The 27,817-nt window shown below is 38.3% G+C and overlaps 1 protein-coding gene and 1 long non-coding RNA gene across 6 annotated transcripts; one reads left to right on the top strand and one right to left on the bottom strand.

Moving 5' to 3' along the window:
* Positions 1-26: 26 nt before the first annotated feature.
* LOC123975074 (glycerol-3-phosphate dehydrogenase [NAD(+)], cytoplasmic) lies at positions 27-24,128 on the bottom strand. Of its 5 annotated transcripts, XM_046056216.1 has the most exons (11): positions 23,980-24,105; positions 20,039-20,070; positions 14,408-14,825; positions 13,303-13,353; positions 4,731-4,908; positions 4,279-4,419; positions 3,904-4,042; positions 3,322-3,434; positions 2,092-2,328; positions 1,157-1,263; positions 27-1,078 (listed from the first exon to the last, which is right to left on the bottom strand). In XM_046056216.1, the coding sequence occupies exons 3-11, from the start codon at positions 14,419-14,421 to the stop codon at positions 982-984; spliced, it is 1,077 nt and encodes a 358-aa protein (XP_045912172.1). In that variant the 5' UTR covers positions 14,422-14,825; positions 20,039-20,070; positions 23,980-24,105; the 3' UTR covers positions 27-981. The 5 variants fall into 5 exon arrangements, with proteins under 5 accessions (XP_045912172.1, XP_045912175.1, XP_045912174.1 ...); XM_046056219.1 differs by lacking the exons at positions 13,303-13,353; positions 14,408-14,825 and adding an exon at positions 23,802-23,864 and having other exon boundaries at positions 23,980-24,110; XM_046056218.1 differs by lacking the exons at positions 13,303-13,353; positions 14,408-14,825 and having other exon boundaries at positions 23,980-24,104.
* Positions 7,904-16,119, top strand: LOC123975076. Its single transcript, XR_006825984.1, has 3 exons — positions 7,904-8,395; positions 9,564-9,638; positions 15,905-16,119. It is a non-coding gene; the product is annotated as an uncharacterized LOC123975076 (long non-coding RNA).
* Positions 24,129-27,817: the final 3,689 nt, after the last annotated feature.

Raw genomic sequence — 27,817 nt, 5'->3', positions numbered from 1 at the left:
AGAGTGACAAATGATTCCAGCCATGATTTGATGAAAGAATTGATTTATTCACAGACAAATGATAACGTAATTTTCCACCACACACACACATTAGCCATAACTGAGTGAACAATGTGAGGCAGGGTCACAATAACAAATGGCATAGCGGACAGATGCTAAGTCTAAGGTTTGACCCCCCCCCCCCCTCAAAAATATACATTATAGATAGACAATGGCCAAGAGCAAAGGTGCATTCTAAGGCACTTGCATTTATTGAGTTAAAAACTGTTGTTGTGCGTTTGACAGTATGTTAATATACAGTACAAGACAGGAAATATCATGTGAATTATGTAAGACACTTTAAAACATACAAAGACATAATGAAGTGAGGTATTACATCTATAATTAAACAACTTGTGGTAATGGACAGGCATTCACTGGACGGCAACAGAGATATTAGATAATAGTGATAATTCCCTCTTTAGAAGTGTGTCAACAGGTCTTTACCCTGAGCGGTTTGCACTGCCGAAATCTGAACGCATGATGCAGTGCCATAAACATTGTACAAACTAAGTGAATGGCAGTCGAGGGCTGAGTCAATGTCATCAACAAACATTTTCAAATCATTTTTATATCCTATAAAATCTGTATTTCTGATGCGTTTTCAATTTGGCAACATGATGCATTCTGATTTCATCTGGCTAAAATATATATTTTTTTTAAATCTTGGGAATTAAAAGAGCTAGCTAAACACCACTTGGTAAAAGAAAAATATGATCCTTTAAGTTTCATTATACGTCAGGAAATAAAAGAAAGCACTTAAAGATGTCAGAAACAGAATGTTAACGACAAAGTGGCCGAACCAGAGTTGAACACACGCACACACGTTGTGCAACCACATTTAGTTGCACGACAGCTATGGAGTGACTGGTCAGCTCTCATTTATTTCTGACAGGTAATGGATGTTCTTAATTTAGAAGGCACTTGGTCTGTTTGCTGTTCTTACATGTGCTCTGGGTGGTTCTGCAAGCAGCTTATGAACTCTGAGACTGGATGGCCCTGATAGCAGATCTGATACACTGCATTGAACAGAGGGAACCTAGAGGAAGGAGGAGGTATTGATGAGCACACAAATAATGGAAACAGTGCTTTGATTCTGTGTTGGTGCTTAACTTACTTGTCAGTTAGGTTTTTGTGCTTGAGGATGAGATAAACCTCCGCTGCCGTTGCCGGTCCTTGCAGCTTCTGACCATTCAGCATCTCTTTCTCCAGCTCCTCAATGGACTGGGCAGAAACATGTTACATGGAAAAAAGAAAGATGGTCCACACACAATTTTATAAACTCATACTTCAGGACCCAATTGAATCCAATATGTTGCAGACTGAATTACCATTAGTATAGTGCAGAATGCTTACTTCATTTGTTGTTGTTCATGTTTATCCATTAAAGTATTTTCTCTCATGATAAAAAAAAAAAAAAAGGTTTGACGCTTTTCTTGTGACCCCCCTCCCCCCTTTTTCTGCTACTATCACCATAAAACATAACAAAATCCAATTTAATCATTTAATTTGACTCTAGGTATACTCTATGTATGTAGGCTCCGTCAGATTGTCAAAGTTGAAAAAGTTTAAAAGGTGGTAATTCATAATTAGAATATAAAAAGTGAATAAAATTATCTTGCTTATATTTTGGATTTTCTTTGATTTTTTTACTGTTAAGCACTTTGTAACAGTTTTTCAAAGCTTCTGTACAAATAAAAGTAATCCAGTCTCCGGTTTAAAACAAGATCTTAGAGTCTATGGTCAAATACTATTGAAAGCATAATTCTAACGTTGGGATATAAGACCGTAATAGGGCTGCAGCTAATGATGGTTTTAGTACTCAAAGCTTCTACAGATTATTTCATCAGTGCATCATTTAAGAAAGTACTTTTGCTTGGCGGCACCAATTTATTCATTACAGTTTGACCCTTTCTAGCACTTGTCAACAAACCAAGAGTCATCATCAGCTTTGGCTGCTGATTGGGAAGGAATTTCTTAAAATCTAAACACATTAGACATATTTCCTTTTCTCATAAAATTGTAGACATATTTGAAAATCTAAGCTCTCACCTTCCCCGTCTTTACAAAAGCTTCGGCTACTTTGCGGTTGCGGCCGCCGTAGCAAGTTGTGATGAGGTCAGCCACGCCGCAGCTCTCCAGGAAGGTTGCGGAGGACACGGGCCCAGAAGTGCAGAAAATGCGGGCAAAGGCAATCATCTCCATCAGGCCCAACCTGATCACTGCTGCCTTTGTGTTGTCACCGTAGCCCAGACCGTCACAGAAACCTGCTCCAACCGCAACGATGTTCTGAAGGACGGATGAGAAGGAAAAGTGTTAAACAAAAACTGCAGATACACGAGCGGAAGACACACCTGGATTCCTTACACAGGATGCATACTATCTGGAGGACATCCACATACTGTCTAAATCAATGAATAAATTAATTTACGTGCTAAACTTTCCAAGCGCGAGAGCTTATATGTAAATTGGACAAACATCAATGAACGACATAACCTCAAACAGCATTGTCCGTCTCACCAGCCATTCACAAAGTTACTTAAGTTAAGCCATGTTTGTGAAGCATTCCAAACAACAGTCCAAACCTTAAAGATATTCTTATTTACTAATGCTAAGTGATTAATCTTTAGACACAGACGTTAGTGACAAGTTACATCTATAATACTGATATTTATTAAAATGTGTAAAGCCTATCAGATGATAAATGTCTAATGACAAGCGAACGCTGTGAAAAATATTGTATTCTCAATATGCACGCCAAATTAAATGTGAAATCTGTAAATCTTGGGCTAAATGGCAGCACTATGACTGTTAAAGCAGATGCAAACCTGACACCGGTCACAGCAGAATAACACAAAAAAGGGGCCTTTAAATATTGTAAGTGCACTGCTTTATGTTTGGGCATGTATCCCAGGGGCAGATTTATTCAGTCAGTGTTGCTGCTTAGAAGCCAAACTACATGTCATTTTCTGTAATTTGTCAGCATTCTTTTTCTCAGCAGTATAATCTTGTGTGCATAATCAAGTAGTATTACCTTTACAAAGATACTTTGCATTGTATTTGACAGGTCTGCAGTGGGGGAATGTTATTAAGTGCATTAGTTTTTTTTGTCTGACTTTTGCCCAGACAGCTGCAGATAGTTTTGCAGATGTCATGTTTGCTAAATGGACTCTTGTGGAACTTGGCTGAACAATTTTTAGTGTTGCAAAATGATAACATTAGCAAACTGTTATGAAAGTTCAAATGTAAGATGTAAAAGGCCGTGTTTGTAATAAAGCTCACCTTCAAGGCTCCACAGATTTCCACCACATCATACTCTTCTACTACAGTAACTCTGAAGTTGTTGGTCTGCATGAGTTCCTTCAGGAGGGCCCCATGGTTTTTATTCTTACACCCTGGAAGCGGAAAAAAACAGAACCTGGTTATCTTTTGGCATCTCTGCAAGATGACTTGTGGCATTCACCACCATTTAAACTAGTAGAATTTCATGGTTAAAACACAGTGACTTTAAGAGAAAAGCTGTAATGCGCCAATACCTTAAACAAGTTACATTTGCAGGCCCTGATCCAACAAGTATTAATCCTTTCAGTGTTCTAACAATGCACTAATAGTAAATCCCATCAACTACAAAGCAGATTGAACAGTCACCACGATGCTGATGATGCAGAAAGCTTGAGTACTGCAACAAACATACCTCCTGCTTCAAGGCTGAAACCTGCTTATCGTAACTTTAAATCTTACTTTAAAAAAAGTCAAACTAATTAATAAAATAATAAACAACAATAATTTCTTTCAAAACAACAACCCTATGCTCAGCAGTCAAAAAATGTTTCAAGACAAGAAATAAAATAAAATCAGACTAACCAATGGTGGTCTCACAAAACTTCTCATCAGCAACTTCATTGGCAATGTTGGCCCCCATCAGCACACTCATGGTGATACCAAGCTTCTCCTGGATCACATCTGAGATTAGTTTAAGTCCATCAGGCCCCTCGTCTACACCCTGGAGAAACAAAAACACATACACAAGTAGTGTATTTACATTAAGCCATACTAAGCTGGTATTTGGTTAAAAAAAAAAAACACACTGCACAGCTGGCTTTCACCTCCTTTAACCTGGTCATAGACAGCATGAGTCTGGCATTCAACATTAATAAGAATCACACCAAAATTCAGAGGAAAAAAAAAAAAAAAAGAAAAATGGTGAAACAAATTTTAGCACAAAGAACAAAGTTGAACCTTGATGAGGGATATCCCCAGCGCATCACTCTTTATCTTGCCCTTCATGGTGTCGCATACTTTCCCAATGAACTGGTGCGGGATCACAAACACCAAAATGTCTGCGTCACTGGACGCCTCCACCAGGTCTGGGACAGCCACCTGAGGAGGGTGAGGATGAAGTTGTAAGAGGTATGACATACATAAAAGTATATCGCAACCTACATCAGAGCTGGTGAAACAACCTGTTTTAAGAGCACATTCAGAAAACAGATGTTACAGTCAATTATAAAAAGGCTAATAATCTATTATAAAGGCTGTGGTGGAGGAAGCAATCTGAAGAAATGCCGATACAAAGCATAATGTGTCTGTACACATAATGCTGGAAATGTGTCAAGGACCCAAAATAACACAGTACACCCACGCACTAAACAAAATTACTGTTAAATGGTGAGGGACCAACAGTTTCTTACCACATTTGTTGGTAACTTATGCCCAGGAAGGTACTTCACATTTTCATGGTCAGTGTTGATTATTTCAGTCAGTTTGCGCCCATTCACAGTCTCCTCAAACACCCACATTTTTACGGTGCTGTCAAATGTTGAAATCTGTGCAGCATTGGCACCCACTATCTTGGCAATGGCAGACCCCCTGTATTGTTAATAGTTACAGGTTAGTATTTCATTTACATAAGAAAGAACTCGTTACAATGCATACTGCATTTAAAATCAAAGCAATACAATAATGAAACAGTGTGGATCCAGAAGAGATACACTCATGATAAGCTGAGGTGCTTGTAATGATTCAACACTCAGTGAAGTCCTGGTGATAAACTCTTTACAGATTTATTGCAATCACGTGACTGTTGGTGCGATTACCAGGGTATTACTTGTCACGGCTCCTCTGTTCTTTCCACAGGTTCACTTTAATGATTACTTTAATTGATCAACTGCTGTTTTCTGAGCTGGCAGGCTGCACTCAAGATAAGCTGAAATGTGTGGCAACCTTGATTAATTTGGTGTGGAGACAACACTGCGCCAAACTCCATTGAGAAATCGGCTGATTTCAAGATCGTTTGATCTTGAGAATTATTCTAATAATTCGTGGCCAACACATCAATTCAGCACAACAATGCATTAAGCATCAATGAGCTTATTAAGCTTTAAATTTGATTTCGTTACAAGAGCTACAATCGTAAACAAACTGTGTACACCAACAGAGTTGTGATAAATAAGATACAGTGGTTTGGTCGATAAACTACAGCTATATGCCGAATTTACAAGAAGACTTTAATTATTCACTTATCGTCTGAATTTATATTTCCTCACTCTGGGATTTCGAAGTGGACTAGATAACTTTAAACTATCCGAATGCTGAGTGGGGTTTGGCGATTGGTTTCACCCACCCAAACGCGCCCACTGAGGGTGACAGATGCGTCATTTAGATAATGGCTGTAAAATAACATGTACATATTTCTACTGTAGGAGGTGCTAAGGAGAGTGGGTTAACGTGTTGTATCTCTGTTGCTGACACAGTATGGCTACATGACCACAAAATCCTATTAATCGTGACTGACATGTGGCCAGTTTTCTGTAACGTTATACTCTGTCCGTTTAGCATGTGACCATATTCAATCTGGCTAAATCTGGTGCTCCAGCAAACGAAACGTTATATTTTAGTAGTTCATCGTACACAGTTTGCAAGTCAAACTTCTAAGATATAACGTTAGCTGGATGTTTGCCCAGTGATGCTAAGTCGGTTAGCATCGGTACACCGGGCTGACAAGCAAGCTGAAGCACTCCAAAGTTAACCATGTTTAACACCCCGTCAGTTTACAGTTCAATACATTGACATATCAGCTTACCAATTTCCCGAGCCAATTATGCAGACTTTCTTCGCAGCTGCCATTGTGAAGAAGTAAACCGATGAGTGGAGGTGAACCTACACTGACTGCCTGCACAGTGGACCCGCAGTACTGTTATGTAACGCACAGACCAAGCTGCAAGCAGCTCTCTAGTTTTATTGGCCTGTCCGAGGGGAGACACTGGCCCGCCCATTAAAACAAAGCCAAGTCTGGTCACTCATTCACCGAGAGAGACTAGAGGTTAGCCGGCTCAAAGTAAATAGGACAGAAGTCCCCATGTGTGCTCTGCAGACTTACTGTAAATTATATTTTATGGTGTTAACACATCTGCATCATGGTGTGGCCCAAAACAAGAAAACACAACCTGAGAAGTTATTTTATTGGGGCTGCTTCAGTAATCTTATTGGCCAGACACATTAAGTAATACCCAACTTTGAGGTACTTAGTTTCCTTTATTATTTATATTGGATGCTACTTTGTACTTTAATACTACACTCTACTACATATAGGAGGGAAACACTGTACATTTTGCTCCACTATATTTATTTGACAGCTGCAGTAACTAGTTACTTACAAATCAAGAGTAAAACATATCAATGTATAAAATATTACACTGTATATAAGTAGTTAAAATGTGTTCCACCTCCATCAGATATAATATTAAAATGTGTTAAAGCATCAGTAATAATATTCCAATAATATAATATACTGTAACAATATAACTCTTATAAAAAGGACCATTTTGAACTTTTTTTGCCAAAAGTTTTCTTTTACTTCAATACTTGAAGTAGCCACCGTTTTCATTTTGTACTTGCTACTTTTACTAAGGAAAATGTTGTGTACTTTACATGTATTTGGCAGCTTCACAAATTAAAACATTATAATAGATAATAATCAGATTACATGTAATCTGATTAATCCTATAACCTCATTACATTTGTAATCTGATTTCTTGTATTCAGATTACTCTCATAACTTGATTACTGTTGTAATCTGAATACCATTGTAATCTGATAACTTCTGATATTGATTACATTGATATTATTTCATTGAATCTATGTTAATTAAATTTTTGCAAGGTAATCTGATTACTCTCCTAACTTCATTACATTTGTAATCTGATTACTCTTCTAACTTCATTACATTTGTAATCTGATTACTTCTGATATTGATTGCATTGGTGTTAATCTTTTCATTGACTATTTTGTAATTTAATTTTGCAATGTAATCTGATTATTTTACGTTATTACTTTTGTAATCCCATTACTCTTGCAACAATTTTTTTTCCCCATTGAATCGTATTTTCTAATCTTATTTTTCCAATGTAATGTGATTGCATTTGTTGACTTCCATAATTCGATGACCTGTAATCTAAAGATTTACAACTTGATTACTTTTGTTATTTGTTTACATTTGTAATCCAATTTTCTGATCTGAATTTTAAATTTCAAATATTTTTTTCCACTGATCTATTTGCAAGGTACTTTGATTACATATGTAATTCGATTACTTTGGTAATTTGTTTCATTGTGATCTAATGACTCAACTTGATCACTTCTGAAATCTGATTACTTCTGAAATTGGATTACACTGGTAATATTTCAATTAATCGTTTTTATTTTGTAATCTAATTTTCCAATGTAATCTGATTACTTTTCTAATAAAATGTTTTAATAAAAATTAATTCTTTTAATTTCCCAACTACATTTTTATAATATGATCACTCTTGTAATTGGATTGTTAATATATTTTTAGGGGTCCAAGCCCGAGTGGGGCTGGAAACCGCGATGCCTTGCAATCGCAGTTGGCACGGACGATCTCTGGACCAAGTCCATAAAAGTTTGTAGAGGAAATTTTTATACGCGAACAAATATCCCAATTATAAGCTAACAAATATTTGTGAAAAATGCCCCAAACAGGATGTGATGTCATATGTTTGCAACGCTGAACCACACCTTATCTGGCACGCCCTCCCTTCAAATCAACGACCCAATCACACAGAAAGTCCGTTTAACTAAAGTTAATGTGTGTACAGTCGTTGAGAGGGCAGACATTTTTGACCAGAAATAATTTTGTTTCTCAGGTTTCCTTTGTTTTACTTTAACGACTCGGACTTGGAAGGTGGACACCTAAGACATAATAAGAGAAGAACACAGAAGTGAAGAATATCCGGTCAGCTCCCTGCAGAAGTTAAATGTGAAAAGAGCCAAAGAGGCGTGACTGGCAAGGACAAGCAGGAGAGGACAGACGCAGAGACTCCCAGCATCTTTCTTGGTAACGTTAAGTTTATTATTGTTAGCAAGACAACACAATTGTGTAAGTTACCTAAAGTTGAGCTCACTCTGGGTTTGGAAATATTTTACTTGGTGGATAGCTCTGGTGTGCATTAGCTAATGCTAGCACGTAGATTAATATATTTGTTAGCTAACTTTAGTTAGCATTTTAACAGCTTCATAATCGAGACAGCAACTTTCATCCGCCTTAACAGTGTTGGGAGTAACGCGTTACAAAAGAAACGCAGTTAATGTTACAGTAATTAATTCCTTTTTGCTGTATGGCAGTTTTTAATGTTGCTATAATTTCGGTAATATACAGTCTCAGTAACCTGTTGCTGGAATTTTATGCATGAGATTTTAACAAGGCAGGCCTGTTAATCTGTGTGCATGAGCCCTCAATTCTGCTTTTGCACTGTTAAAATGACCAGTGAGGTCTTTATTAGAGTAACGTTAATAAATGCAACTAATATGTTGCTGTCTGTGTGCTAAAGAATAGGTTCACATTTTTATAGTCTACCTTACTCACATGTCCATGTTTACAGTAAGTTATTGGTCACTGTAATCATTATTCTTGCCCATATAGTCTGTATAGACATCACCACAGTTGTCATTTTTGTATAAATTCATTCTAAAGTTTAGCTGAAGCTATTATGAATCATCAGCTAAGCATCTGTGTTAGACTATTCAAAAGTGGACATCTTCTAAAGGTACACTGTTTTTAGAGATTTCACTTCACTGCAACCATGGAGGGGGAATTATTACAGTGACCAATAACTCTGTTATAACAGCAATGTTGAAGTGTACACGGGTATGTGAGAATTGTTTTAAGACGCACTTGAAATGTTTTGTGTACTGCAATGCCTGACACACGTTATGTAAAACACTGCTCAACTTTATGTCCAGTTGTATTGTCATAGATCCTGTATTCAACTTTTAAAAGTTGAACTTACCCTTTGCCTAACTTTAACGAACTTAATGCTAAACCCAAAGTTGGAATTACCTGCCTTAGCTCAAGAAAATGAAATAAAGAATAATAAAGATTTGCTGTAAGAATAGAATTACAGTGTTTATAATGATATGCAAATGAAGAACTAAACTAGGTGGAAGTACTGGCCTAACTGAATATTTATTATATTTCATTGGCAAGTGCATTTCTTTTCTTTTAGAGCTTCCTGGGATAATTGCCTCACTCAGATGGCTTAAGGTTCTTTCAGACCAAAAGCGAAGCGAGCATTCGGGCGGTGAGTTTACATACAAAGTCAATGCAAAGACGTGTAGAACCGTGATTTCCTGTCTGGGTCGGGGCCGGCGTTGAATATTTTCAACTCAAGCGAAGTAGTCACATGACACTGAGTCACGATAGCCAGTGTCAGTGTTGAGATTGTCCGTACGTCACCGAGGCTTCAGAGCGTTGTGTGGAGAAGGCCAGGCAGAGCGGGGGATTGAAAATCTGCTGGCCGGCTGTGAGCTGCTAAACTTGGGAAAGAGGAAGAGGGAGCAGTGCTGCAACCTTTGGACAAATAAACGTAGTCGGTGGGATTCTGCTCTGACAACTATGCCGTTTACTCGTGGGAGTAGCTCGGAGTAAACTGCTTTTATTAAATTAGCTTTTTACTTTAGATTTTGGGATTTCAACGTTGATTTATCTTCTCTGGAGCTTCTCAGCAGCCAGCTTCCGTGCACATCCGGTTCCAGTGTTGTTGTTATCGTCGTTAGCTCTGTCAGACTACAACTTCATGTTTATATAAAAAAAACAGACAAAACTGGACATTGCTGGGAGAAAAGAAAGCGAGGAGGTTGAACTACCTGGTGAGTTAAGAAAACGTGTTTGTAACTTTATTCCAGCTAACGTTGTACTTTACTGTGACCAAGTAAGCATAGAATAGCCCTGATCGATCCAAACTCCATTCAGAAAACAAACATTTTATAAGTTGTTGTCCTGCTGTCTTGCTGACAGACCTGACAAAGCATGAATTCATATGTTTAACAAATCTGCATCATATTGTAGTTATTTCGGCATCAGTTTAATCCAATTATTGCTATTTAATCACAGCAAAATGTTTACTTTGGGTTCATGCAGTTGTAGTAATGGCGAGTTGTGTTTATTCACGTTATCGCATTAAAATCGCCTTCTCGCGTTGTGTGTGAACACTTGCAGTGAATGTACTCATGCGAGGAAAGTGTCGCAAGGCGAAAATTTGCGGTTGGTCTGAAAGCACCATTAGAGGCCACGAAAACCTCAAAGGACCAGCTGGACCCTCACAAGCTCGATGTGCGCATAGGTATGTCTGGCTCCTGCACACGATCACTGTTTTTGCTCTCACTACATGTCAACGGGGTCAGACTAAAACAAATATTCTTGTGAAAAAATAATTTTATTTTAAAAACTGTTATACATTTAGTTATTTGGCTTCTTTTGTACTTCACAAATTGATTGCTGTGTTGATGTGAAATGACATGTAGACAGAACAGTTTTTAAGCAAATCTGAATGTTTGTTATTTGTTGTACCTGTTTAATAACATTTTATCATATACAGCTCCTTGGCTGAATGTACAGTAGTATTTATGTAATGTTTTTGATCATGTTGATCAACTGGGAGGGGTCCCTTGTGGAAAACCATTTCACCTGAACCTAAACGGTTTGCATTATCAGAACAGTTAGACATGATCTCATATTGAGTTTCAGCAACTTTAAACAAAATAAAAAAAAAACAAATCAGACAATGAATGGTTAATTAGAGGTAATATTGCTGTGATATAAACAAAATATTTCATTTTCCCTTCCACAGATGCTGTGTGATAAAGCAGTTTCCAAATCCCATAGTGTCTGCAGTCAGCAGAAAATGCAACAAGTCCTACTCAAAGATAACAGACCCTCCATTCCAAGGATAAGGATTGTGACATTTTTCAGCTTGGTTCCACCATTTGTACTGTAAGCTTGTGACGGAGTACCTTCACTACAGTTGAGTAAGCACTTGGACTGCCATACGTTGCTGTCAAAGTTGCATGTTTGGTACCCTGTAGACCTGTGTTTGAATCTTGGCAGGGCGACTGCTCTCGCCTTTGGCCGCATATGGTGTCAGAAGTGGGACGGCTTGCCGTGAGGTTATCTGAGCTGTGCCCAGTGTCCAAACCCTATGAGGGACCCCCACGGGTATTAATGATGGGATGTGTATGTGTACTTTTCAGTAATACTGATCATATGTCATCATTTTAATGATTTTATTTTTATTTGAAGGTATTTTGGTCAAGATGTGATACATGCTGCTGTACCTTTTAATGTACAGGAATTTATTTTTGTAATGTAAACAAAATTAAAGTTTTTAGTTGTCTGTATGTGTGTGTTGTAAAATACTTTTTTTTTTTTTTTTACTGATTTTTATTATTATGCTAAAAGGGCATGAATTATTCTCATACTGAATGGTTTCATAAAGCAGCTTCCCACGATATTGTCTTATATATCTTGGAGTATACTAGTAATAAATTACCAATATGCTGAAATGCTAATAAAAATGTTCAGGGAACACATTTAAAATATATTTAAACTGTTCTTCAAGTATAGCACAAAAGGGTATTTTAAGTTAAATTTAAAGAAGTATATTTAAATTACAGTAAAGGTACTTAAAATAGGTCCATTTTAACACAACTAAGTACATTAAAATATATTGCAATTATCTTGAAGTTGACTTGAAGTATTTCATTAAAATGACACTTAACATACTTGAAGTTGTTCCAAAATAACACAATATACACTTAGTATAGTACAATTAAAATGTAATAAGTGCATCCAAAAAAAGTGCAACTCAAGTATATTTCTTTTTCACTTGGGAAAAGAATAAAATTTTCAATAAATGTTTTTAAAGTGCGTAAATAAATCCAAAATTGTAACCCTAATCCTGGGTCGTCAGTGTGCATGTGGAGACCTAGCGTGTGTGGAGGCAGAAGAGAAACACTTGCTGAAGAGACTGAGATCCGGCTTCAATGGTGTTGTGCCGAGCTGTTCGCACCTCGCAGACTTTCGGATAATTTATCACAGTTGAACCACACAAAGAATATTTTATCGTTTTAAAATAGCCGTCTACTTGAAATAGACCCGCGAGGAGCCGCGACAATGACAGGCGAGAGAGAGAGAAAAGGGTCTTCAAAAAGCCTCAGATTAGCTGGAAATTTACAGTGCAAGTTGAATAAATAGAGACTGCAGCTCTCCCCCCACCCCCACACTTCTCCCCGCTCGCAATCGCCGCACTCAAAAACACATGATTCGACTATCAGTCGACTACAGGCAGGACTTGACGATTCTGATTCGACTATGTAAATCCTTAGTTGGGGACAGCCCTAGAATAAAATGAACAAATTATTGTTTAATTGTATTTTCTTTTTAAATTTTTTGTGTCTTTATGCTTTGGCAACGTGTTTGAACTAAAATATCCCAATGAAGCCTACTGAATTAAATTAATGAATACAGGAATAAATTAAAAATACACTTTTTGATAATGAAAATAATGAAAAAAGGCTATTTCTTTTTACATTAACCAAATGAAAACTCACAAAAATAAAACTGTTGTACTGTCCAACTGAAATTACTATTATATTAGTGGCAAGATAATAATAGAGAAACTATAATGACAAACATTAGCCCTAATCAAATCCTAACCACAGCGGTGCAAATAGAAAAGTTTTATTTGTTGAATCTTAACTGTTAAATGTTACAACAATCTGTGGGCACCATCCAAATAAAGTGTAACCTTCAAATATCACAATTATAGTTTTCATTTAATGTTACTATTATACTAATTTATAGGGGTGGTGGGTAGGGTATGAGCCAATACCAACATGTCAATATGGAGTACCCACACCTATGTCTCCCCCCCACTTCATGCACTGGACAGAACAGTCTAAACTTACCGTTTAAGCTCGTTGGCCACATCCCGCTGCAGGTCCGCCAGCAGCCTCTCACTAGAGGCAATTGTGTGGATTAAATTTTCTGAACAGTCTGTTATAACAAAGTTCAGCTACACAGTAAAGTAGAAAAATGTAAATTTGACACTGAGAAGTGTGTCCAGTAAATAACACCCACTGTGTCTATAGTGCCGTTCATTACTTACTCTTTAATTCAGTCTTAAGCCTACTCGACACAACTATTTACTTTTGTCTCCTGCAAATAGTATAATTCACTCAACTTACTCCCTGCCAAGTATTATTCTTACCAAACACTTTGTTGGAGTCCTTATAAACAAAATGCAATGTGTTTTGCAGTTTTACCATGTCCAGCTAAAACCTAAAAAACAGGTGCAACTTTAAAGGATTGCATGGGGGGACAAAAAAACAAACACCAGCATATCCATGTCTTTAATACAATTTATTAAAAATAAAAACATTTACCCTCAACCTGTAGTTTACAATTAGGTGTGAGTGTGTGTCCTTTATCACTACAGGCTACAGCTAACGGTGATTTTAGAAATCAAGATTTCTACAGATTGTTTCATCAATTCATCGTTTAAGAAATACTTAAACGATGAATCATTTCGAAGAGTTCTGGGATTTAGACCCCCCCCCCCAACTCTGATTTTCGAAAAACACCAGCAAATTCAAGTGCCAAAAAATAAAAATTCACCCAATACTGTGGTTGTCATGTTTCATTTGAAATATCGTTCACAACACAGTAAAATGGATGTAAAATATTGTATCTGTAACTATGAGTTTCAATTTAAAAATTGAGTACAGTTACATTTTTAAGATTTGCCACAGATTAGTGGCTCCTCTATTTCAACAGGTGTTCAAATTTCATTTTTAAATGGAGAAATTTCAGATTTTCAGCTATCAGTGAAGATTCAGCTGTGAAAAGTGCAAGTAAGACATGCCAATATTCAATAAAAAAATAAATCCCGAACTACTGACAGTAAATACCCTAAAAAAAAAACAACAAATAAAACTTCACTGCCAATCAAATAAAATTGTGCAATCACCAAAGGAAGTTCCCACAATAAACTAATTTTACATGTTAACTTACATGTTTGGCATCATTATGCATCTTCTGCCGTTTTCTGGAAGGGCTTAAATTGCTCATCCAGGATGACTGAAACTTTCTGTGCGTTTTGTTAATTGTTACAACATCAAGTAGTGGCCTGGTGGGCTGGGAAGAACTGGAAAAAGTTGTCCCCTGGGGACTTAAGTGTAGCTCAGGAGAGAGAGGGAGAAGGCGAAATTTTTTTTGTTAAAAACTCAAGTGTAACTTCATCTTAGTCAACATTCAATGGAAATCAAATATACGTCAAAATTGATAGTAAATACACCATTTTTGGGCTGCAGTGCTACTTCTTCAAAGACGTTTGCATCTCCCCGAGTTCCTGTCTCATCATACAACTCTGATGCGGTCGCAGACAGGTGGTAAGGATGGGCGATATGGACCAAAAATTCCTATCCCGGTACTGTTAGGTAGGGATGGGCAATAAAACAATAATAATTATCACAATATCATTTTCCTCAGTAACAATATAATAAATGTTCAATATTAAGGTCAATAAATATTTGGTTTAATTCATTTGAATCATGAACAAATTAGCAATTGTCTCAGTTTCTTTATCAATAGTCATACATCTGCTGTTATAAATGTCAATGCTGATTAAATGCAATTAGCTCATATCGGCCGATATATCGATTGGCTCTAGGAATGGGTATCGCTACTCTATACCTTTATGGTATCGACCATAGACTCTATATAAGAAATGGACGTAGTCATCGTGACGTCACCAGTTTGTTTGTGGATTGCCATTTTGAAGCCTCGAATTTCACTGATAGGGCGCCGAAATGTTGAGTTTTTGCAACCAGGAAGTGCCCAGAAGTGACGATACGGCGGAGCTACTGGCCATGTGCGGAGCTAGCTAGCTTGCTTATCTAGGTGCATCTGTAACTCATGTTAACTGTCATTTTAACAGGGCTGATAACTTTGTCTAGCGAACAACAGTCTTAAAACTAAATGTACTCACCAGAGAAAGTGAACAGCCAACTCCTAATAAGCTTTTTCCATGCCGTATTAAAGTCCAAGAAAAGTCCAAGTCTTAAACTTTGAGTTTCGAGTCCTAAACAAGTCTTAATGCGCTCTTCACCAAGTTAAAAATAAAAACTTATTGAATGAAGCATTAGCCTGTACAGAAAGAAGGTAGAGCTGCAATTTCACACAACAAATGTTCGATAATTTCATTAATTAAATTAAATGTTCACATAGGGCTGCTAATTATTTTGGTTGAGATCACAATTATTTAACAGGATTACTCATTGCCTTAGGAAACATTAAACTATTGAACTTCTAAAATGTAATACTTTCTTTTTAAAAACTATTATATGCATTACTCCAAAATCTCATATAGCCCATGAAATAAGAAACAATAATCCAACATTATTAACTGTGCAGTTTCAGCTTTGGGTGACAGATGGGTCACTGAGGGGGCTGTGTGTGTGTGTGTGTGTCTGTGTGTGTGTGTGTGTGTGTGTTCACGAAGGGGAGCAGAGCAGGTGACAGGTGAACTACTCGAGTTGACGAAGTTACGTTACAGAACGCTGAAATACAACCGTGGTGTTTTGTCGGGAGATGCTGTGACAGAAACCAGCAGTGAGAAAACTATAAATCGCTGTGACGTTAGAAGATGTAGACACCGTGGATATTTTACAAGCACCGATCAGGTAAAGCAACACTGAACACACCTTTTAGGGAGGGCCTCAGCTGTAAAGGAAAGAGGTGCACTGGATTTATAAAATGAGTGTTGTTGTGAAACAGCACCCAGTGCTATTATCGTTTTGTCTTAATTAACTTGTTTTATAATTGGTGGAAGCAGCTTCACACAACAGCTGCAGCAGTTTCTCTACACTGTTTCAACCTGAACTTTTTCTCCGTAAGATGGAGGAATTTAGAAAGTTGTGCGCCGTTGCGTCAGGTTCCCAGCTATTGTGCATGATTTATGCATAAAATTCATCCAGCCAGAGGGTCCGATCACAAACGGTTCACAGCGTGCTGGTAGTAGTCCTACTACACAATCCATTGAAGGTACCGGAGAGGGAGTGGGTCGCTGGGGCATACAGGCATACATAAGAGATCGCGGTGCGGCCGGCCACGCTTCGGACGGTCGGTGATTGTTCCCTCTTGCTGGAGGAAGCCATGTCTAATTGAGCTATGTTGATGCGCTGCGCAGTTTTTTATATCATAATTTATAGTTGGGCATGGGTAGTGTCAAGTCAGCTCAAGTCAAAAGGCTCAAGTCCAAGTGAAGTCACGAGTCATTGGTGGTAAAGTCAAAGTCGAGTCGCAAGTAATCATTTTTGTGACTTGAGTCTGACTCGAGTCCAAGTCATGTGACTTAAGTCCACACCTCTGGCCGAGAGTACGAGTCGGCTCTAGCCTGATTGACAGGTCGCCATGGTAACGCCTTGTCAATCATAGATAATCCCGCCATGAAACATACTCTGCTTTATGGTCTATTTTAACATAAATGGGACCATTATTTACTAAATCAACATTTTCTGTTGAAGAAGACTTGAAACTAGTGACTGAGACCATAAACTCATTATGAAAATGTTTACTGTAGTAATTATTCAGCTGAGAAGTAGGGTCATTTTGCCATTACTTCTAATGGAGCTGGACTTCTTTTTGCAACCAGAAGAGTCACCCCCTGCTGGACGTTCGATAGAATGCAGGTTTAAGGGACTTCTGCATTCGCATCAGAAGGCTGACCGGAAGCTTCACTCTTGGTATCGACCAACAGCCCAGTGCCGAGTAGAATCGAAAAGTCTCCAGTCATACCAGTACTTCAATCGCTACTTTCTGTAGCCACAACGCGGCAAAAAATTATTTATATGGTTTTGCTTGCAGCCACACCAAAAGAAAGAAGAGCACGCGCTTTTCTCCCTTTTGTGCCTGTACTATAAACTGTATTTAAAAAAGCCTGCGTGATTTTAACAGCCTGCAAGTTTCTCGCCACAAGCTTGGCTTTCCGTTGGTTTCATCTTCTGATATGATCTGATCAATAAAACACTTTTGTTTGAGAACCCAGCTGCTATCAGATGTAGTACATTTGATTGGCTGGACGTGCTGCCTCTCTTTTCCTCTGTTTGTGAGTCTTTAGTGTAGCCTTCAACACATGTAATATATATAACAAAAAAATTTGCAAGTTGTAGTCTTTCCCCATATAATAGGTTACTACCCATGAGGATGAACTAATTAGGATGAGGAGTAGGGCTTTTGGGCGATGTTGGAAAATAATCTAAATGCAAGTTTTTTTAAACCAATATTGATTTAATATGCGATTAATTTTTAAGCTCTTTACATCCTTATTCAAAACAGACAAGCAGTAAATCAGTGTATAGTATGACCAACACAATATTAGTTAAACATACACTGTTATTTCTTGTAAGCCAGGCCTGTGTTATGAAGAAATTAGGTGATCCAAGAATTGCTATGACTGATGGTGAAGGAGTATCAAATTATAATAGAAGATAATTTGAGAGTCATATCATGGCATTATATAATATGATAAAGTTTCTTTTGTGTCAGCTTCTGTGAAGCTTAAGGCCATTGTACAGCAAGTCAATACAGCGTCATATGTATTTGTTGATGCTTCCTCTGCAGCCTGGTTTACTCTCACGTGTGATGTGACAAGAGCGTAATCGTATCATGTCGCGATAATACTGGAAATGCAATTAATCATTCAGCCCTAATGAGGAGCGATCTGAAACCATCTCCCAATACTTTGATTACCTTGTTTGTCCATAAAGAATAAAAATAATATTCTACAAATGAACTACTATTGCATTTTATGCAAGGTATCAAACCAAGTACTCTATTGGTATCGGTATCACTTTAAGGGTGCTGGTACCATAAAATTTTAAATGATACCCAACTCTAGGCTCTGCCTACAACAGTAGCGCAACGCCAACACAGATGCAATCCTTGTCTCATACACAACTGTTTCTCCGTTGCTGTTGTAACATTCACTGACCAGGAACCTGCAGAGGGTCTTCCAACTCTGCTGTTTCATTAGCGCTCACCATAGTGTGACTGACCACCGATCCGCTTGTTGTTCCAACCTCAGCGCCACTGCCCTCAGCCTTGTCCGCCAACTTGTCCATATTGCTGGCCTTCTGAACTTCAGACACTTGCCCATTCAGAATCAACCAGCTAACTTTCGCTTGTTACTAGCACGTCAGAGATGTTTAGTTTTCTTTCGTAACAACTGACTGTTGTGCGCCAGATCTTGGATGCCAGAGCTCGTGCACCGCAAACACTCCATAGTTCAGAGTGTAAAGCTGAACACTGACTAGGGGCGAGAATCATCTCCACTTAGTTAATGCAACTCAGCATACATACGGCGTGATTGGGACTTTGAGCTGCACTTTATTGGAGGCGCTGAAGTTAACGTGTGGATTTGTGCGTAGATTTCTGCCTGATCACAAGTGTTATCAGTTTCGGTTTGTACCTCTGACGAAGTGCAGTGCACTTGTCTCATTCAGTACAGTCTTAAGGGGATCCTACCAGCAAGCAATAACATAATGCACAGCAGAGTATAGGTCAGATAAACTATTGAAAAATATCATGAATTCTCGTTAGTCTGACGTTAGTGACGTTAGTCTCATGATATGATTTATTTCTAGATATGTCTGAGAACACAGATATCTGGGAGAGATTCTGAATGTGCAGAAAGTTATCCTGCTGAAACACAAGAGCTGTCCAGGAGTTTCTAACTGAAGTTAAATTAATTTTAAATGCCCCAACAGATAATTTGTTTTTAAATCTATTTCTTTGAATGGAGCAAAACAAATATTATTTATCAACATTTGTTATGTCAACAACAACTAAAGATGATAATAAGGTAAAGAAACAACATTTTCATGCAATTCTGCAGAGAGTTTGTTGATAAACTCATGAACGCACATTGCCATGGTAACCAGTCCTATACTGCTGAAATATAGCAGAATCCAGAGCGTCTGCTGTATTGCTCCTGAATGTAAAAACGAGTTAGGGTCAAAGCCAAGGACAAAACAGTCCATTTTCATAAACTGCCGCTGATACGTAAAATTGTACTGCTGCACTGGCTAACGGCTCTGAAGAGAGAGAGCCCTCCGATGGGCGCTGACTCCGCGGTTTGCATTTAACATTTTCTGGAGGAGGATTACATTGAGGAGAAGACCTTTGAGTTTGGTAAACTAGTTGTTCACCAGACCAACAGACTAAAGCCTGAACTTGCTCTGTCGGTGTTCAATTTCACTATATAATGTGTGCTCTACTGACTGCCCAACATAGATCAGTCTGCCGTAGGGAAAGTGTGCTAAAATGCGCCAGCCAGGCAGGGAAGAGACAGGTAGGGCATTCAGCGACTCACAGAAGTCAGTATCAAAGAGGCCCATACCAAAATAAAAACATTCACCATCATCTATTATAGAAACATAGCTGAACATCGCCATGATCATCTCTCTCAGTCCAAACAGCAGCACCATAGCATCTCTGCAGTACAAGATTTATCTGTGTCAATATTGGTCGATTTGGGATTTAAAAATCTGAATTTGTCCAATTTTAAAGTTTTAAATAGAAACCATTTTGAAGTGTGTAAACAAAGACTAATGACAATATTAACCTGTCTTAAAGGTTACTTACCATCACTGGACCACAGCACATAATGCATAAATCTGAAAAATAAAAGTGAAAGGCAAGTTAGCTAGCTTATATGAACAGATTTTGCACAGTAAGAATTTCATTAACAAATACCACTATGGGTTATCATCAGCTTCAAAAGCAATTTGCCACTGTACCTGTTCTTTTGACTTTTTTTTCTTTCCAAGGGACACTTGATAAAATTCACTATACAACAATAGACCTCTAATTTCCAATGGCTGTGCTAGACACAATGGTAAGGCTTGGCATGGTACCTCAATACCTCACAGTGCCGTTTTGTCACACATTTAACCTTGATCAAATAAATTGTAGCTTCTGTGATTTGCATATTGCACTTGGCCATATTTAGATGAAATGTGCAGCCCTCATCTATATCTGTGAAGTGTGATCACAAAATATATCAATATCAAACCTTAGGTAATCCCACTGAGCATGTCTAAATGCACACCACTTGCACACGGTCTGAATTTTTACATTACAGCAGAAAGCAGAAGTGGTTTTGAAGATAAAATATCTTGTCAGCATTAAAACAGACAGTTACTGCTCTCTGATTGTACTTACTTCAAACTAGAGTTCACAACCTCAGCCTGCAGCACTGTGCACTGTTAATTACTCTGTGGGCGCTAATTGAAAGCCATACTCCTGCTGTAGCTTCAGCCAGCATGCTGCATTAAATAGTCAAGTGGAGTCATGGCTGCAGTAGGATAACAGCACACCAGCTGTCTTGGGACCAGCTGACCACCTGCCTCTTAATGACTCATGAATGCACACAATAAATAAAGTAGGGTGATGAAAGTGTCCTAGTGTAAGAGGGCAAAAGTAAAGATTTTCCTCTAGGAAATATCTTGCAGTTTAGCAGGTTTTATTAAGTTATGGCTTTTTACTTGCGAAGATTTTATTGCACTTACATACAGTAATTAACATACTTATTGGTTATGGCGCAGTGAATAAGAGACCTGTGTTAGATTTCCACAGTGACATCCACCAATGTGTCCCTGAGCCTGGGACCCTGCAACCTTTAACATATATAGCAATTGTAAGTTGCTTTGGATAAAAGCACGAGTTAAATGACTACATGTAATTCACCTTACTGGCCCCACCGCCTGTTCAGCTCTAAGGTCTGCTGACTTTGCTTGGTGTGTATGAGGCAGATGCTGCAAGTAGTATGTAGCTGCAGTACCGGAGGCTGCAGTTTCAGGACCGCAATCAACTGCAATTGTTTTCTTTGATATTGCCAGCTAGCAAGCTATGGTACTCTTGACAGCCCCCCCCCCCCCCCCCCCCCGAAGCCAATTACCCTTACCATCACAGGGTGACAGCCTAAACCGAAGTTATTGATTATATTCATGTCAACCGGTTAACCGTACAGCTCCTTTGTGTTGCTTTGCATTACCACCACTAATCCACTAGATGACGCTGTCGCAAAATAACTACGGTCCTAGAGCTGCAGCCCCAGGACTGCGGGGGTCGTGAAACTGCAGCCTCCGGTTTGACAGTTTAAGTGGTGGCTCGATTAACTGGTGATAGTCCCAGATGTGTCGCAGGCGTGGCTTCAGGATCCACTGACTGCAAACCAGGAAATATGTTCCGATAACTTTGTTTATCTACATAATGTATTGTCGTGTAGATATATGCTTCTGAATGTAGTTTGTAGGCTTCATCATTATCCTGCACGGTGATTCACAGGGACCTCTCCCACCTGCAAATTAGTTCAAAGTGAGGACTTTGAGCGTGATCATGGAGGTGACTGTGTCGCTGTTCAAAACACTGTAAAACATCAATAAACCATCCAAATGTTCATGTTGTCTGTCTGATTTGTGCTACGGTCGGTTTAAATGTGTTCTTACTTATATAAAGGAAACAGGCTGAGGTGTTTGACGTTTAGATGGACCGCAAAGTGGAGAACGCTTTTAGCCGTGGAGCGCCCAGATTAACCTGTGATACAGCTTCGTACCTAGGGTGACCAGAAGTCCCGAAAAATCCGGGACAGTCCCGAATTACGAGCAGTTGTCCAGACCCCTTTCCGTTTGTCCCAAAAATTGGACCTAACATTTGGTGATAGCTAATTAAACATTAAACAGGCATGTGATTGGCAAAGGGCAAAAAAGCAGGAAAATATACTGAAATTTGTTCAGTTGAAGTTAATAGATTATTTTTAATGAATAAGAGACAGCAGCAAAGGTGGTCGCCTGTTTAAGATCTGGTGGCCTAATTGTTAAAGAAACAGTTATATTATTCAGGAAACGCAGATCAAACAGTCAGATCAGTCTCAGTCTATTGATAAACTGTAGGAAAAACATTTCAACTCTGCGGGTGGGCATGTGCAAGAGACTAGACTGCTACAGTTTCACGGGATCGCGCCAGTTACGCAGAAGCCATTGACATGGTTACCTCGTGGACTGCTTATTTGCCTGTCTGTTGATGAGGAGCGCAGAGCGACCCGCGGATCAAAGCCGTCTGAAAAGGCCTGATATAAACCCCGTAACAACCATTCACAATAAATTAATTTATAACGTGCCAAAACCTTTAACATAAGGACGAGTTAAAAAAAACAAACATTCATACAGCAAAGTGTACATAGGCTACATGATTGATCAATCGACAACAAAGTCAAAGTAAACATCAGACATAGCCTATAACAAGCAATAATCAAAACATACTCAGTTTATCCGATCCTTATTGTCAACTCAGTGTTGGGCAAGTTACTCAGAAATAATGTGTCCACCAAAGCGTTTTTTTCCTGACGCCAGCGTCTTTTTTCAGTTCATTCCAATGGGAGCGCTGCGTTTTTACTAGATGGTAAAAACGGGAGCAGCGTGACGAGGCGCTGAGTGTTTTTTTCCCGTCAACCAGAGTTGAAAAAATGTTCAACTTTGGGAAAAACGCTGCGCTCGTCACTGTCACTTTTACCCAGCTGTCCAATCACAGTATAGGAGGGACTCAAAAACCCCCACTGTGCCTCCAAAACGCACCCTAGCGCTCCCAGCGAGGCGTTTTCATAACAGCAGGTGGCGTTTTCAGCTGGCAAAAAACGCTTTGGTGGACACAGGCCCTAAGTATAAATGCAGAATTGCTCGTGGTTGAAAGTTTTTTGCTGGTGGCACAAAGTTTACAACGGATGACAATGTTCTTTGCATCTTAGACTGTGACACAATGGCAATAAGCTGTCGAAAATACCTCTCTCTCCCCCTGTTTCTATTAGTAGTATTACTGCCCAACACACTACCACTGATGCACGAGAGTGACTGTGGTACACACTGTAGGTGTGGAATGGGAAGCTGAAGGCAAAGATCCGTCCTTGTTGATACTTGGAAAGAAAGAAAACTTTACAGCCTGTAAATGTCCTCAAATCCTCTCAAGCAGGGGTGTAGAAACTATTATGAGCTGAGAATGGTGTAGGCTATATGATGTAGGTACATGTGGTCATAACTGGTGTGTAAGTAGGTTAAACAGAGAGTGAATCGTGTTACTGTAGCCATACAACATATTTCAGAATGCGGCACTAACTTGCAACGTCCTTGTAGGAATGCCCGCGAATTGTTTGGCACAGATATCTACAGTAATGTTACATCAAGCTAAAAGTTAGCTAGTTTAACGTTAGCCAACTCCACACACGTGGACATTTAAATTGATGTATGGACGTTACAAATAATCCAACAAAATTACTCTTCCACATAGACAGTGTTAACGTTACCTCTTGCCGACATGGTCTAGTCTGACATAAACTAGTAGTAACGTTAGTTACCTTGTCAATTTCATGGCACATTTAAGCTAGCCATCAACTCGGTCATGTTAGCGCTTCGGAATTCTGTTTAAAGACAAAACCAGCCAGCTGAAGTTTATGTTGAACATCAATATCAAGTTATTCTACAACATTACCTCTGTTAAAATACAAAACGGTTTAATAAGTAGGAGAGACTTACCACAGTCTAAACATGGGGCGTTTTATTCCGAGGCGTTGACGCTGGTTTTACTTTCACAAAGCGTGTGTTGGCGCTTGTACAAATGACCACTTCCACGTAACCGATGACATCCGAGCTTCTTGCTTCACTTTAACACCGGAAAGGATTTGACCGATTCGAAGTTTTGGCGCCAAGTAATGCTGAAATATAAAGGGGGCGTGGCGTGAACGAGGGTGCGACTGAAAGACCTTGACGTCACCATTGGATCTAGGCTCAGCGCCAACAAAACGTAGTTAAACATATATTTTTTGCATAGTTTCAAGTTCCTTGGAATCAGCATAACAGAAAACCTGACATGGTCATCTCACTTCTCCACGCTCAAAAACGACTGTATTTCTTGAGGAAGCTTAAGAAGGCCAAATTCCCACGCCAAGTTCTTGTCAGCTGGCTGAAAACATCCCTAACTGGCATGGGATGTGCATGGCCCAGGACCGGAGGGCTCTGCGGCAGGTGATTTAAACTGCTCAGAAGATCATTGGTACCTGATTGGTACCCATCTCCTGAGCATCAGTGATATCGGTGAGGTGAGGTGCCTACGCAGAGCCAAAAGGATACTAACAGACAGTAGGCCTACTCACCCCAGCCACAGTCTGTTCACCCTGCTGCCTTCTGGGAAGACATATAGAAGTTTCAACTGTCGCACTACCAGACTGCAGAACAGCTTTTCTCCCCAAGTTATCAGACTTTTAAGCTCAAATTCATCCTCAGCACTTCTCCACTGAATATAATTTATTTCTGTTTACCATTTTTATAATTGCTAGTATATTAATGTATATTGTCTGCTATGTATCAGAAGTCAGCTTCATGTCAAGTCAGCTTTATTTATATAGCATATGTGTATCCAAATACACAACACCAATACACATCAATAAAAGGAATATGGTCGGTAAAAATAAAATTCAAAGAAGCTAAAAGGAAATAAATAAGAACAACGTCAGATTAAAATGGTGAGAGAGAACAATTGAAAATAAGAGACGGAATCAGGAAAAAGCCAGGAAAAAAAAGTAGGTCTTTAAATTAGATTTGAAGTTCTCAATGGTGGGGCAGGATGTGATGTTAGATTGAAGACTATTCCAAAGCCTGGGGACAGCAACAGAAAAGGACCGGTCACCTTTAGTTGTAAGGCGTGAGAAGGGTACTAAGAGGAGTTGTTGTGAAGATGACCTGAGCAACCTAGATGCAGAATAAGGAATTAGCATATCAGTAATGTAATCATAGTTTTCATTTGACGTTACATTCCAAGGAAAACGCTCCCTTGGAGGGCAAAAACAGATGTTATTTTCCGCTGCCTGCCGTGTATGTATATATGTAGCCTATATAGATAACTGTATATATTGTATTGTTGTATATATTTATTTGATATGTTACCATATTTTAATATACAATTAATTATATGTTGAGTGTGTAGCATGAAGGGACTAAAATTTCCTTGTACCTTGAATTAATAAAAACATTATTTAGATTTTTTTTAAAGATTCTTTTTATAACTAAATTGAAATCAATTTACATTTTTAATTTGTTTTGGGTTTTTTTTAAACAAAATTCTGTTTTATTTTTAAATAATTTAAAATCCTCCATTCAACTGGACACCATCCAACAAAGGCATAAAATGTCACACCTGACAATAAAAAATATTATGTTTTTTATGTCATGTTAGGCTATTTATTTAAGCTCAATTATTGAAAAGTAACAACAAATATATTTTAGGAACAACTAGAGAAAAAATACTCACAGTGGTATTTATAACTGTAGTTACATGTATGCTGAAACCTAGTAGCAATGTGGGTAATTAATGGAAAACATTCACTGCTGGTAAATGAACATCCTTATCCTTATCTAATTTTATAGTGACTCATCTCAGTCATAACATCTCAACATCCAAAATGTAACAGATTACAAAACTTCAGTTATAACTGATGTCTTTACACTATGCGACTTCAATACTTATTCTTATTTTGTGTGAATTTTATTCACTGTACACTGTATGCAACATTTGTAGACATCCTCAATAAACAGATGCACCAATCATGCTAGCTGTGTTACTGTTTTTGGTTTTTATTTGTGCCTGCTTACAATGACGACATACCATGGGACAGTGAACTTATAACGCTAGCCTTTAATACGAAGCTTCCACTGGTGTGGAAACATGCATAACACTTTGTACTAATGAAGATGGGAGTTTAAGTTTAAAAATGTTTCCAATATGTAATATTACTGGCAGAAATTTACAATATTTATAGTTTTTAATGTCATTAGTTTGAATTACTTATATCATACTTTTCTGGATCCCTTTAATGTTTATCTTGTAGAAACAAAAACAGATTGATCAAGTAAGATGGCAATTTTAATTATGGTCTTTATGCTAATGCTATGACTCCCTGTTAGTGTATTAGTGTAATATTGTGTTGTTTTTCTTTAAATCGCTGGCTTCCGTCAACCACAATGTACACAAATGCGTTGTACAAAATGGAACAGAACAGGAAATGCATTTCCTACTGTATTTTTTTAATTCAGATGATCATATAGTTGCAGCTGTAGTTTGGGGTGTTGTTGAATTGTATTGTGTAGAGGTGTTTCTGATATTTTGTCCACCCCATTTATATCAATGGGAGTAGCCTAAATATTATGGACACTTGTTATGATAGCACACTAATAAACTGGCATCTGAGTGTCACAAATATGATGCATTGCTAAACTACCTGATATTATATACAATTACATAGGAGTATTTTGATTGTAGGCCTATTGCTTCTTGCTGCCACCATAAAGCACTGTGGATATGCCTACAGACTAGTGCCCTACAAACCTTTGTATTAAATGTTTTCTCGCATCTTTCTCCCCAGTATACTGACATGATCTAGCTAGATTGTGTTGAACTTCCACTGTGCGAAGCATTGCCAGGATATTAAAAGTCAAGAGAGCGATCACAGAAAGATCACCATGGGAGAAATTATTTGGTCTGAAGGGCTCAAACAAAAAGGGACCTTGTTGCATAAGAGTTGGAACTAACAGAAAAGTAGGAAGGAACAAAACTACAGATTCAGCAGTCTGAGGTTTCTATGAACAGGCACAAACAATCAGCTTACTTTATTGAAAAGTGGGTTTGCAGCCAGGATTTTCATGAGTATATCTCCACCACAAACATTAGGATCATAAAGTCATAAATCAATGAGTGTTTCTTTGTGTGATCACATTTGAGCACTTCTACATTCACCCAGCAGTCACTGATGTCACATCAGTGACTTTGTCAAATCTGAATATAATAATAAAGTAATGGACTCTAATAAGGCACCATTGACTGTGCCATATTGCTGCAGTGTGTTTAAATTAGACAGAAACAAGTCTGCAGCCATGCTAGAAGCTCTGTGAGGCTGTACTGTACTTAGGCACAGTGGTGCTTTAATCTAAATGCTAAAATCAGCATGCTAACATGCTGATGTTTAGATGGTATAATGTAATTCATCATCTTAGTTTAGTGTGTACACTAAACACAAAGCACAGCTGTCATTCATTTTGAAGCTATTTGGTCATAAACCAAAGTATTGTACAAATTAAAATTTAGACCTGATGATGGAGCTAAATAAAAAGTACAAGGATCACCTAAGTTATTACAAAATTTCATGGCAATCCATCCAGTAGTTGTTGAGACACTTTACTCAAATCCACAAATGTGAATCTCATCGTAGTGCTACAGGAAAAGTCAGGGGATCACCAAAGAAATGACGATACATTATCTGGGAACCATGGAAATCTGTACAAGATTTCATGGAAATTGATCAAAAAGTTGTTGCGATATTTT

This window comes from Micropterus dolomieu, linkage group LG08, assembly GCF_021292245.1.
Source record: "Micropterus dolomieu isolate WLL.071019.BEF.003 ecotype Adirondacks linkage group LG08, ASM2129224v1, whole genome shotgun sequence".
In the NCBI taxonomy this organism is placed as follows: Eukaryota; Metazoa; Chordata; class Actinopteri; order Centrarchiformes; family Centrarchidae; genus Micropterus; species Micropterus dolomieu.
This window is presented reverse-complemented; position numbering and strand designations above follow the sequence as displayed.

Excerpts from the sequence above, each read along its gene's own strand:
- LOC123975074 (XM_046056216.1), bottom strand. Across the intron at positions 4,420-4,730 it reads ATAAGTTACCAACAAATGTG|GTGGCTGTCCCAGACCTGGT; the intron begins GTAAGAAACTGT and ends CACCCTCCTCAG. Across the intron at positions 4,043-4,278 it reads TGGGGATATCCCTCATCAAG|GGTGTAGACGAGGGGCCTGA; the intron begins GTTCAACTTTGT and ends TTGTTTCTCCAG.